Source organism: Psammomys obesus, unplaced genomic scaffold (assembly GCF_907164565.1).
Source record: "Psammomys obesus unplaced genomic scaffold, mPsaObe1.curated_primary_1811, whole genome shotgun sequence".
NCBI classification, from domain to species: domain Eukaryota; kingdom Metazoa; phylum Chordata; class Mammalia; order Rodentia; family Muridae; genus Psammomys; species Psammomys obesus.
Window position 1 is genome coordinate 38,057,977 of NW_026596034.1, and position 13,100 is coordinate 38,071,076.

Here is a 13,100-nt window from a genome sequence, read left to right on the forward strand (position 1 = left end):
ACCTATAACTTGCTATAATAGACCATGATGGTCTTGAACTCACAGAAGTCCTCTTCTGCCTCCTGATTGGTGGGACCAAAGCGTGCATCACTAGGCCTGGGACTAAAGCTTGCGTCACCAGGCCTGACCAAACGCTTTTAGTACATACAGGCAGCCTCAGTTTTTTACTCAGTTAGCTGGCACAAAGAGGGCGGGTAGTGTCAGCACCTCTACTTGTCCCTCCCTCCAGAACTTGCTGCTTCCAGAGTCCCACTCTGGGAACCTTGTGGCATGTGTCCTCAACATTAACTCAGGGTCAGGTGATGGCCTGGGCTACACAGTGAGACTGTCTCAGAAACAGCATCAGCAACAACAGCAGCAAGAAGACGCAGAGAATGGAAACTTAGAGTTTTGGCTGAGTGGTGTTGGCACACGCCTGTAATTCCAGCACTCAGAAGGCAGATGCAGGCGGATTGCTGTGAGTTCGAGGCCAGCCTGGTCTACACAGAGTTCCAGGACAGCCAGGGCTACACTGAGAAACCCTGTCTCAATACCACCCCCTGCCCCTGAAAAAAGGTTGGAATGGTAAATGACTAGAAGGTGAGCAGGGAAGTTCAAGGAGACTTGCCCCTGAGATGTGAGGCCCTCAGCTAGGAGAGAAGGATGGAGGCAGAGGACTGCAGCAGAGACATCAGCTGATGGAATTCTGAAAGGATTTCTTCTCATCCTCCCAGTGACAAAGTCAGCAGTCACTCATGGGGCAGGGGCAGGGAGGGGCTCACTGAAGTTGACAACTATCAGTACTTCTAAAGAACTGTTTTGATGGCTCAAAAAAAAAAAAAAAAAAAACAATAGGTCAACCTCCACTATGTTCTTCCATAGAGTTCCCTTGAATTCGGGTGTTAAGAGTAAAAATTAAGGGTGTCTGTGAGAACTTAGCAGAGTACAGACATGCCAAGCAAGAAAAGAGCACCCAGAAGGTGCCCAGAGCATAACTGTTTTCTTGACTTCTTTCAGGAACTGCTAAAAAGAGCAAGATCCTTTCCAAGGAGGAGCAGAGAGTGGTTGCTTTCCATGAGTCCGGCCACGCCTTGGTTGGTTGGCTGCTAGAACACACAGAAGCTGTGATGAAGGTGGGTTGTGAGGAAAGACAGATAATGGTAGGCAAGCCTCGGCGCCACAGGCCTTACCCAGCTGGTTGGGGAAACACCACATGTGTTTTGTGTTACCTGAGAGAACCAGGGACATGGGACAAGAGGTGTGACATCTGGTTTACCCTCTGAGGAGGCCTGAGTAGCTCTGACAAGTAGCAGGGGTCCCATGGGGGCTCTTGTGGCACTGCTGTTCCCAGCAGTCCAGTATGAGGCAGTGTAGCAGACAGCGACAGTCTGTATGTACAGTCTTGTTCAGTTTCCACTGCTGTTTTCAGAGCTAAGAGCAAAGTCCATATTGGTTGGTTTGTTTAAAATAGTGTGGGTGGAGAAGTCCCCCTGTGTCCCTGGGATGGCAGGAGGTTAAGTCCTGCCTGTTTACCCCATGCCATGTTTACCATCACTCATCTGGGCCCAGCATGAGGCAGACTGGGCACTGAAGAACTCAGTAGCAAAGATAAATAATGTCTCAAGAAAAAAAAAATCCAAACAAATTCCAAAAACTCAAGATTTCTTTTTACCCTCAAAATTGTCACATGATTTTTATGACTGTAAGCCAGTAGCATGGCTATGTGCTGTGAAGGCACAGTTACTGTGCTATCCCTGTGGTCCGTGACCAAGATTGATCATGACCACATCTGTCCTTACAGACATTAAGTCATCTTTTAAATTTTTTCTTTTTGCCAGGAGATAGTAGTGCATACTTTAATCCCAGCATTTGGGAGGCAGAGGCAGGCAGATCTCTATTTGAGAACACCTTAGTCTACAGAGTGAGTTCCAGGACAGCCAAGGCTATACTGAGAGACCTTGTATCAAAAAAACAAACAAAAAAAAATTTTTTTTTCTTTTAAGTGTCGGTATTTTGGCTGCATATATGTCTGTGTTCCACATATGTTCCCAGTGCTCAGGGAAGACAGAAGTAGGCATTGGATGGATCCCTGGAACCAGAGTTACGGATGGTTGTGAACCAGCATGTGGGTGCTGGAATTAACCTCAGAGGCGTATGGAAGAGCAGGTGATGGTCTTGACTGAGCCATCTCTCCAGCCCCCATCTTTCTTTCTTTCAGGCGGTGCTGGGGATCCAACCCAGTGCCTTGCACATGCTAGGCAAGCTCTCTACCACCAAACCATAGTCATAGCCCTGACTTTGAATGTTAGTGCTAGCTTGTGGATGGGGCTCAGGGGCAGCTGGGCCAGCATAGACCTGCCCCACCCAGGTCTCTGTATACAGCGGCAGCTTCCTGGCCTGCTGGAGCAGCAGTCCTACCCTTCCTTAAATGTCTGACATTGGATTGTAGGGAGAAACGCAAAGGTAGGTGCCCTTCCTTTCTTGGGTACATTCTGGAGTTTGCCATGGTCAGTGCCAACTGCTGAGTACGGGGAAATTCGCCCTACGCCTTAGGACCGCTTCTAAGAGACCGGCCATACTGACTTCCTAGGAGTACAGTGCTCCCAGGAACACACCATGTAGAAACTCCTGTGTCCGTAAGCCGCCCTCTGCAGTGTGAGGTTTTTTGTTTAAATGGGATGTGCATCCACCTAGCTGAGATGACAGTTTTTTGAGCCACAAGCTCCCTGCTAAGTTGTGTGTCCTTCTGCAGGTGTCCATAGCACCTCGGACAAATGCTGCTCTGGGCTTCGCTCAGATGCTTCCTCGGGACCAGTACCTCTTCACCAAGGAGCAGCTCTTTGAGCGGCTGTGCATGGCACTTGGCGGTCGTGCAGCGGAGGCCATCTCATTCAGCAGGGTCACCTCTGGTGAGGAGCTGGCCTGGGGCAGGGCTTTGTCAGGGTGGAGACTCCAATGCCCGTTTCTTTGTGCTCAGTGCACGTGGAAGCGTGTGGTCGGTGCAGGACGTGTGCAGGCAGATGTAGTGCGCTGTGCAAGCTCCAAGCGGAGTGCTCGGGGAAGCTGGTATTGCTCCTGGGGCTGTGACACGGCCTGGGGGCCAGGGACTCCTGTGCGCTTGTGCTCTTCACGATGCCTCCCTTTCTTGATTCCAGGGGCCCAGGATGACTTGAGGAAGGTTACCCGCATTGCCTACTCCATGGTGAAACAGTTCGGGATGGCTCCTAGCATTGGGCCTGTGTCCTTCCCCGAGGCACAAGAGGGCCTCGGGGGCATTGGACGGCGTCCCTTCAGCCAGGGCCTCCAGCAGTTGATGGACCATGTGAGTGGGCACAGCATCTGGCTCTGTGGCAGGACCATCCTCAGATGAGGGAGCCCAGAGGCCTCTAATGTGGGTGTTGTGCCGTTCTGGACTCTGGCCTGTTAAGCATGCTCTCTTGGATAAGGACCTAAATGGTTCCAAATAAAACTAGATATGGAGTTGGGAAGTGTCAGACAAGGGCAGCAAATGGTCGAGCCAGTGTACATGTTCCCCTCAGCCTGCAGGCTGGGCCAGCTCAGGCCTGTGGCCGTGGAGTGTCCAGCACAGCAGCTGTGGTTGTCCAGTTGCTCTTTGTAGGGTGAGAGCAGCTGGTGGGGTGCATCTTGGCCTGGGCATCCCCTAGACAGTGAGAACAGGAGACACTGCTGCTGTGTTGGGAAAGGTGGCCCCGTTCTCAAACCTGTGCTTTTCTGCACCCTGATGTCCGAGCTGGTAGTCCAGGGCCTGTGAACCTTTCTCCTGACACACTTATCTCCTTTCAGGAAGCAAAACTGCTGGTGGCTAAAGCCTACAGACACACTGAGAAGGTGCTGCTGGACAACCTGGACAAGCTGCAGGCGGTGAGTGCACGTGGGCCCAAGCATGTAGGGGACAGCACGGCCAAGCCAACACCCCTATTCAGCTAGAACCTATTTTTCTGTCTTTTTCCTACAAGTGTGTCAAGCCAGTTCATTGGATGAATTTCCTCCACTGTCATGCACTTGCCACACGGCACAAGCACCCTGAACTGCTTAGTTGGAAGAGTTTTGTTTTGTTTTTGTTTTGAAATAGGGTCTCACCTTGTAGCCCTAGCTGTTCTGGAAACTCAGAGACCTGCTTGCCTTTTTCTCTGCCTCTGGTATGCTGGGATTAAATGTATTCCACCACACCCAGCTCTTGAAAGAGTTCCCCCACCTCCACCCTTGAGACAGGGTTTCTCTGTGTAGTGCTGGTTGCCCTGGAACTCAGAGATCTGCCTGCCTCTGCCTCTCAATTGCTGGGTTTAAAAGCATGCATCACCATGCCTGGCTTTGGAGGAGTTTTCTTAACCAGCAAGAAGTAGCAAGATAGGCCACAGACACAGGATCTTTAGGACGGTGTTTTCTGGGCCAAGCATGGTAGCATATGCACTCAAGAAGCTGAGGCAACTTTGAGGTCACCCTGAATTTGATGCCCTGTCTAGGAATAAGATAGTAATAACAGTAATAATAATGTTCAGGACTCTATCCAACATAGCAGAAATCCCTCCCCACTCATGTCAGTCAGTGTGTATCTCTGCAGATTTCAAGCAGGAGGCTGTTTTTAGCACCCTGCCTGCCTCTCCCAGACACACATACCTTGTTTGGTGAAGGAAGTTTCAGTTGCCAGAAATAAGCAGAGGTTTTAAGAGGAAATAGGAGTATTAATGAGGCTGGCAGCTGACATCACTTTTAGGGTAAAGACAGGGAGCAATTCTTTGCTTGAACTGCCTTGCGCCTGCATCTCTCTGAGAAGGCATCCTGCTTCCAGACCTGCCCTCCTCCTCCACTGGGACACAGAGACATTCTGTGGGCTGGCTTTCCATCTCTGATGCTCTGCCCTCCAAGGCTCTTGTCTTTGTCCAGGAACTCACACTGCCGTGTTTGTTCTTTCTAGCTGGCGAATGCCCTTCTGGAAAAGGAAGTGATAAACTATGAGGACATTGAGGCCCTCATTGGCCCACCGCCCCATGGGCCAAAGAAAATGATTGCACCGCAGAAATGGATTGATGCTGAAAAGGAGAAACAAGCCCCAGGGGAGGAGGAGGCTCCGGCTCCCTAGGCCCAGAGAACTGCTTTCCTCAACTGCACCTGCAGTCATCACAGAACTTGTCAGCCAGCTGCCATCAGCCTTTGAGATTCTTCTCACCTGAACTTGAACCTCATCCTGTCAGCCTCTGGTTTTTGATGAAGACTTCTGTTATCTATTTATTGATTTATGATCAGTAAACTGTTTGCAGAGACACCTGAACTTTCCATGTGTATCGCTTTTCTTGTGGAAGTGTGTGTGCTCGAGCTGAGTCCCTGGGGCTTCAGATGCCGTCTCCATTGTAGCATGTAGATCTGAAGGTAGCCCAGCAGTTAGACTGAATGATCCCCCTGTTTGTGTCCTGGACCCTCAGAATGCTAATAGGATCCAAGATGAAAGACCCTCTGAGCCAACTGTCCTCGTGACAGTGCTTACTCATTGAGGGGCCACAGTCAGGAACAGGCGCTGGGTCCTGGAAGATTCACATACTGCCACCTGCTGCTGTGTGCACGCGCAAGTGGAGAACCTCCCCTGCCTGGTCCTTGTGGCTCCCGCCACCAAAACTGACACCTCAGAGTTTGTGGTAGAGGATCCACATGTGAGCAGTGTAGTCTCGGGTCTTGTTTTCACTTCAAACCTTGCACCCTTTGTACAGGCATCTGAGCTCAAACCATGCAGGGTGGCCACGGGCATTTGCCAGTTCACAGTTTCTGCCTGTGGTGCCTCCACCCTTCCTGTTGCAGAGACGTCCTGACAGAGCAGATTGTTCTTACTGCCTAGCATGCTGCACCTAAGGAAGCTGCTGGGCAGCCAGAAGCAGCCGCAGGATCAGCAGCATCTGGCCTGGTTCAAGGGGTTTGTAAGAACATTTCAAGTTTCATCTGAGTTCTGGTTCTTACAAAGATTAGCACATAATTAGGTTTTTATATTTCTCTAAAGCAGGGCCTTGGACAGGCAAGATAACTGCAAACCTAATAACCTGAATTCAGTCGCTGGACTCCTGTAGCTGTCCTCTGACCAGTCCATGTCATGGCACATATACGCCCAGACCCATACACACCAAATATGCCAGAATTGGTGGCACAAGCCTTTAATCCCAGCACTTGGGAGGCAGGAACAGGCAGATATTGATGAGTTTTGAGCCTAGCTTATTTGACCTATAGAGTCCACACCAGCCAGAACTGCATAGTGAGACCCTATCTCTAAAATAAATGATAATGTAAAGACTGTTGTCTTTGGAAAAATCCCATCTGCCTACTTTTGTGTGTGTTTTTCCTTTTTATAAATGTTAAAGTTTTGTGTGTAAATGTTTTGCCTGCATATATGGCCACATGCACGTGCTTGGTGCCACCATGCAAGTACTTGGTGCCCTTGGATGTCAGAAGAGACCATTTGATCCCCTGGCACTACAGCTGTGAATGGTTGTGACCACCATGTGGGTGTTGGTAATTAAACCCAAGTCCTCTGCAAGAACAGTTAAGTGCTCCTAACCACTGAGCCAGCTCTCCAACCCTAATTTTTGTTCTGTGTTTTGGAGAGCAGGTCCTGATTATGTAGCCCTGGCTGGCATGGGGTGTGCAACCATCCTCCAATTCTGCCTTCTGATGGGGTTACAGGTGTGCACCACAAATCTAGAAACCCAATGCCACTCTTAATGCATGGTTCTGTGGTTAAGTGCTTACGGCTTTTGCGGAAGGACCCAGGGTTCGAGCCCCAGCACCACCACCTGTGTAACTGGTTCTGAGGGATCCAGTGCTCTCTTCCAGTCTCTGTGGGCTCCAGAACACATGTGGGACACATAATTCATGCAGACTTGCACACATAAATATTAAATTAGTAATCTAAAAGTAAGAATCATGGTTATGTGTCTAAAGGAGTTCTAGATTATGAATGGCAAAGTAACTACTGACAGAGGCAGGTGGAAATTTGAGGCCAACGTGGTCTGTAGCATGAGTTCTAGGATAGCCTACATGTAGAAACCCTGACTCGAAAAACCAAAAAAAAAAAAAAAAAACACCAAGAAAGCTTACTACTGGATTAGGCTAGAGTTTTTTGACACTCTCAAACACCTAAATTTCGGTAAGCATCCACAAGAAAGGGAGGGGGCTACTGCAGGAAAAGCTTGCCTGAAGATGATGAGCACATCACAGCCGTAAGAAGCTAGGGCTGGACATGCAAGGAACTGCAAGTCTGTGCAGAACATGCATCTCGGGCAAGGTGTCATAAAGGAAGCTCTTGGGCAGAACTGTGTCTGCAGAGCTCTCTGTCCAGAACAGGAACTGTACCTATGGCTAGAGCTTGAAAAACTACCAGTCTTTGTGGTCACTTCTGTGTCTTCCCTTCAGCTAACTTGATTCTAAGCAGTGTTTGAATTTCAGACAGCTAATACCCACTCAGTGTCTCCAGCAGCACTGAAGCTAAAGCTGTCAATCAGGTGCAGGTCTAGGTTAGTGGTGTTTACCTGAGTCTGCATGTTTGTCCAGAAAGAAAAATTGGTGGTGGAGATGGAAATAACCTTTGATAGCAGAGGGAGCCAGGTACTTGGTGGGAATATTGAAATGGGTCTGAGAAAACACATGCTAGGTGACTGATTCGAAGAAATGAAGCTTGGATCAAGGCATTCATTCAACAGACATTTTCTCTGGACTAGCTTCTGGCCTCCACATCCACACACAGAATGTGGGTTTTTTCCCATACTGAGTATTGAACCTAGAGTCACAGCAGACAAGCTCTGCACTGAATTACATCCTCAGCCCTCTTTTCATTATTACATTTCCTTTGAGTGTGTGTAAGCATCCCACGTTTCACATAGGGAGCTCAGCAGACAGCTTGGGCATCTCAGTTTTCTCCTTCAACCACGTGGGCCCCAGGAATCAAACGGTCAGACTGGGCAGCAAGCACGCTCAACCCTCTGAGCTACCCTGCCAACCAACCCTTTTTTTTTTTTTAATTTGAAAGAGGGTCTCACGAACAAGTTGCTCAAGAAATCATTGAAACTGTCTCAGTTTCCAGAATAGCTGGGATTACAGGTCTGTGACGCCAGGCCCAGCTGTAATGTAGATTTTTTTAATTTATAATTCTCAACTACTGAGCCATTCCTACAGCTGCTATAATGGAATTTTCATCAGGAAGAAACCTGGTAATTGGGAATGAGCAGTGAAAAAGACAAGGTTATTGGCATACAGATGCAGGACAAATGTTTGCCTTGGCTGTTTCATGTTTTGTTGTCGCATCCATTGTGGTAGGAGCGCAATATTTGCATTTGGTCACACCTGATCCCAGAGGAGTTAAGTCTAGGCTAAAAGATTCATCTAAATAAATGGTGAGTTTGGGGCTGGAGAGATAACTCACTCTTTACCAGCACTGGCTGCTTGCTCTTCCATAGGTTCAATTCCCAGTAACTCCGGTCCTAAGAGATCCGACGCACAGACATGAGTCAGGGAAAGACTCATACAGAGAAAGCAAAAATAAATAAAAGTCTCGAAAAACAAAAACAAAACCAGTCGGGAATTGTGGTGCCTGCCCGTAGTCTCAGCTCTACGGAAGGGGAGCCTGAGTTCCAGGCAAGTCAGAGCAACACAGAAACCACAGCTCTTAAAAGAATAAAGAAAGACGCATAAAAGTTCCTGAGTGGAAGGCGAAAGAACACGGGACCCAGGAGGGAGAAGAATCTATAAGGCTCCAATTCATAGATCTATCTATGCGCCTCCGATTCGCCAGCTTCCACAGAAGCTTTTCATCCTGCAACGTTGGGAACCAGCGAGAAACTCCAACCGAACGGCTAGAGAGGCAATAGTCCGCCTGAGGGCGGGCCTTGTGACGTCACTTCCGCACCCACCTGCTTTTCATTGGTGCTTTGGATTGGCCGGATTCCCTACAACCCCAGGGTGCTTTGCGGTGCCCGGTCCTTTCCGCTCGGCCGTTCTCCTGCACGGGAGGTGAGTCTCTACTGCCGGCCGCCCGGTTGCGTTGCATCGGGCTCCATCGCGCCTCATCCGTTGTCATCGGCAAAGAGAGGCTGCTCGCGCGGCCATGGAGGAGCCTAGGCGCCGACAGCATGGGGCCGGAGCCGGGGCCGGGGCGGGAGAACTCCGGGCGGGGGCTCGGGACTCTGGCCTTCATCTGCCGCCCTCCTCTCCCTCGCGCCGTAGGCAGCCATGGCGCCCAGCCGGAATGGCATGATCCTGAAGCCCCACTTCCACAAGGATTGGCAGCGGCGAGTGGACACTTGGTTCAACCAGCCGGCACGCAAGATCCGCAGGTGTGGGGCGCACGGGCCTTGCGTGGCCTTCAGGGCGGGGCGCCGGAGTGGACGCGTGTGAGCCAGAGGTGACTGTCCTGTTTTTCCTGCAGGCGTAAGGCCCGGCAGGCGAAAGCGCGCCGCATTGCCCCTCGTCCCGCGTCCGGTCCCATCAGGCCCATAGTGAGGTGCCCTACAGTCCGATACCACACCAAGGTCCGAGCCGGCAGGGGCTTCAGCCTGGAAGAGCTCCGGGTGAGTGCAGTAGGGTTTCTGCTGGGCGCGCTGGGGCTCGGTGAAATGATGACATTCTCCGGAATCTCTGTACTGTCTTGATGAAAGTACTTTTGAACCCTTTTCCATCTGACAACGCCGAGTTTTCCTGGCAGGGCCAGCAGGGGAGGGGCTGTGAGGTGTTTCATCCCTGTCTGTTTTTTGGACAGGTGGCTGGCATCCACAAGAAAATGGCTCGCACCATCGGCATCTCTGTGGACCCAAGGAGGCGAAACAAGTCCACGGAGTCACTACAGGCCAACGTGCAGCGCCTGAAGGAGTACCGCTCCAAGCTCATACTTTTCCCCAGGAAGCCTTCTGCTCCCAAGAAGGGAGATAGTTCTGTAAGTGCAGTGGGTCTAGCGGGGTGTTGAAGGTTTGCCTCAGTGTAGAGAAGTCTGGGTCTGGATCTAGCCCTGCCAAGTCGTTCTCCAAAACACCTCAGCAGTGTGAGATGACAGGATTGACGCGTGGAGATCAATGCTGTGACGTCTCTGCTTCCCTGTATTTCTAAGGCTGGAAGCTGTTGACTTGGGTCCTGACTTACTGTTCTATAGCGTTTGCCCCTGAAAGAACATCCAGTAGCGTTTCTGCACATAAAGTGTCTCAGTATTCAGAAATGCAAAGGAGCCTTGTACCAGGTGTGGGCTTCCTGAAAGTGTGGTTAGAAGGTTCGGTTCCCTCGGTGGAGCAGGGTCCTCCTTCCCTCTTAGTAAGCCACTCTCAGGGGCCATGAAATGGTGAGTGCTCCAGAGCCAGGCAGCCCGTTCCTTAGGAGCGGAACAAGCCTATCACAACAGTCTGTGACAGGCGTGAGAGAAGCTGGACTCAACTTTTCTTGTTCTTAAAAACAGGCTGAAGAGCTTAAATTGGCCACCCAGCTATCAGGACCTGTGATGCCCATCCGGAATGTAAGTGGACTCTTGGCTTATGCAGGCAGGCTTTTAATTAATGCTTTAGATAAGGTGGGCAGGAAGAAAATGAGTTGTGGCAAACGTTGGAGGTTAGTGAGAATTTCAGGCTGTTAAAAGAAACCACTTGGGAACAACATCGAAGTTTTTGTTTTCTTGGGCGTTTCTCTGTGTAGCTTTGGGCTGGCCTTAAATTCACAGAGAACACAGACTGCCACTGCCTCCCAAGTGCTGGGATGAAAGATTAAAGGCTAGTAGTGCCACTGGCCAGCTACCCGCATGAGCCCGCTTATTTGGAATGCTAGTGAGTGCTCGTGGGTGCATCTGTTGTCTGAAGGGGCCGTGGTATGCAGCCTAGTTTTGATTTCTCTTGGGATGAAATACCATGGCCAGAACCAGGTTTTGGCTTGTATTTTCACCTTGTAGTCCTTTATTGGAGAAAGTCAGGACAGGAACCTGCAGGCAGGAGCTGATGCATAGGCCACAGAGAGAAGTATAAGTCACAGATTGAGAGAATGTCCTATAGGTTTGCCTACAGCCTAATCCAGTCACACACACACACCGCCCCCCAAGGCAGGACTTCTGGTTGGTTGGTTGATTTTCTAGACAGGGTTTCTCTGTAGCCCTGGCTGTCTTGGAGCTCACTTTGTAAAGCTACCTCCCTCTGCAGCTGGGATAAAGGGGTGGGCCACCACTCTTGTGGAGGCAGTTTCTCATTGAAGCGCTCCCCTCTATCAAGTTAACATAAAACTAGCTAACAGCATGTTACTGAGGCCATGGCTCTGATTATTTTCTGAGGCAGGGTGTCTTGAGTGTAAGCCAAGAAGTCTAGAATTTGCCTTGTAGTCCAGGTTGTCTTAAACTGAGATTCTCCGCATTTCAACCTCCCAAATACTATGGCGATTTATTCAGTCCAGGACGGGGGTCCTGTGTGTGCCGGAAAGCCTGTAGCTCTTGAGAGTTGAGGCAGTGTTACAGTCCTGTGGACAGGTTATAGTCTAGGCCACCCTGACATCTGTCCTCTCTGCAGGTCTACAAAAAGGAGAAAGCCAGAGTCATCACAGAAGAAGAAAAGAACTTTAAGGCTTTTGCCAGTCTTCGCATGGCCCGGGCCAATGCCCGGCTCTTTGGCATCCGAGCAAAAAGGGCAAAGGAAGCTGCAGAGCAAGATGTTGAAAAGAAAAAGTAATACGCTGTTGGAATGTTTTAATAAATTTTCCGTAAAGCAAAAACTGGGCTTCTGTGCATCCTTTTTCTTCTAAGCCTGTGCTGTTGGCTCTTGGCTGCTCTATGTTAGAGGGAATTCTTGTATTTTGGCATCTTGTATTTAGGGGATGTGTGTCTGTTAATACCAGTTAATAAGCTCAGTGCATCAAACATGGTGAGCATGGCTTGGGTCCTATTCTGCCCTGCTGTGTGTAATACAGTGCTGAGGCCTTCTTACCTGCATCCAAACAGGGGAACCCCACAGGCAGGTTTGGGGCCCTGAGGTGTTTTTTTTTTAACTCAAGCATTGCTCAGTTCCTTCTTTGTCCCCTGAAGCAATGGAAATAGCACCCAGTTCAGTTCCACATTTGAGGGATTGAGGCGGTCTGGAAGGGTCCTAGGCAACACATGACTACCAGTTTGAGCCTACCATGCTGGCCCCTAGAAACAAGAGTGTTTGCCAGTGTTCTAAAGTCGGTAGCAGTTTCCAATCAGTTTGGCCACAAGGGGGCAGAAATCTGTAGATGTGGAAAACTAGTAAGATTGAAATTTTTGATGTGTTGGGCCTTCATGTATGTGTGCACTGTGTACATACAAATCTGGTGTCCGCAGAAGTCAGAGTGGAGTTTAAGTTGTAACCCACATGGGGGTATTGGGAATCAAACTCGTCCTCTGAGAGAGGCCTTGCTTATCTGCCCCACCAGGCCATCTTCCCAGATGTGGAAAACAGCAGTTGAACGGCCTTAGGATTTATGCTCCATGGTCAGTTTTACAGATGAGCTCTGGTACCATAAGAGTTATAAAACATTTTGGTCAATTTAGACTTCTAAATTTTTTCATTTTTATTTCATGTACATTAGTGTTCTGGCTGCATATATATCTGTGGGATGTCAGATCCCCTGAAACTAATTACAGACAGCGTTGAGCTGTCATGTGGGTGCTGGGAATTGAACTGTGGTCCTTTGGAAGAGCAGCCCGTGTTCTTAACCACTGAGCCAAAAGTTATATTCACCATCTCACTAGGGAGTCCAGGTGCCCTGAAACTTAGTATGTAAGCTAGGCTGTCCTCAAACTCAGATCTGTTTGCCTCTGGCTCCCTTTAGTTTTAAAAAGGTTTTTAATTCACTAAATGATTTGGGACAGGTACTCTACGTATGTAGCTCTGGATAGCTGGAAATTAAGGCTTGCCACTGCCTGCCAAGTTCTGGACTAGAAGGCGTGTGCCTTCCCCTTGCATCCCTTTTTTAACATGCATGTATGTGCCTTCATGACTGTTCAGTATGGACCTGCAGGAGATGAGGTGCCTCCTCTCATCTCGCTCTAAGCCACCACATCGCTGAGAGCCAGCGACCCTCTGCAAGAGCAGTTAGAATGGACAGGCATATTGAGGGAAGCACTAAGCTTGGCCAACGATGTGAGGTGC

The 13,100-nt window shown here is 49.6% G+C and overlaps 2 protein-coding genes and 1 non-coding gene across 3 annotated transcripts in view; all 3 read left to right on the top strand.

Annotated features, from left to right (window-relative positions):
• Positions 1-5,269, top strand: part of Spg7 (SPG7 matrix AAA peptidase subunit, paraplegin) — a 32,467-nt gene extending 27,198 nt beyond the window's left edge. Inside the window, exons 13-17 of the mRNA XM_055621553.1 lie at positions 997-1,112; positions 2,732-2,888; positions 3,135-3,301; positions 3,784-3,861; positions 4,916-5,269. Coding sequence (XP_055477528.1) covers positions 997-1,112; positions 2,732-2,888; positions 3,135-3,301; positions 3,784-3,861; positions 4,916-5,080 — 683 coding nt within the window. The 3' untranslated portion in view covers positions 5,081-5,269. The remainder of the gene's footprint in view (positions 1-996; positions 1,113-2,731; positions 2,889-3,134; positions 3,302-3,783; positions 3,862-4,915) is intronic.
• A 3,648-nt stretch (positions 5,270-8,917) lies between these two features.
• Positions 8,918-11,703, top strand: Rpl13 (ribosomal protein L13). Its single transcript, XM_055621554.1, has 6 exons — positions 8,918-8,985; positions 9,199-9,308; positions 9,401-9,542; positions 9,731-9,904; positions 10,415-10,471; positions 11,502-11,703. Exons 2-6 carry the CDS (start codon positions 9,205-9,207, stop codon positions 11,658-11,660), a joined length of 636 nt encoding a protein of 211 aa, XP_055477529.1. The 5' UTR covers positions 8,918-8,985; positions 9,199-9,204; the 3' UTR covers positions 11,661-11,703.
• Positions 9,589-9,669, top strand: LOC129687285 (small nucleolar RNA MBII-202). Its single transcript, XR_008721763.1, has one exon. It is a non-coding gene; the product is annotated as a small nucleolar RNA MBII-202 (small nucleolar RNA).
• Positions 11,704-13,100: the final 1,397 nt, after the last annotated feature.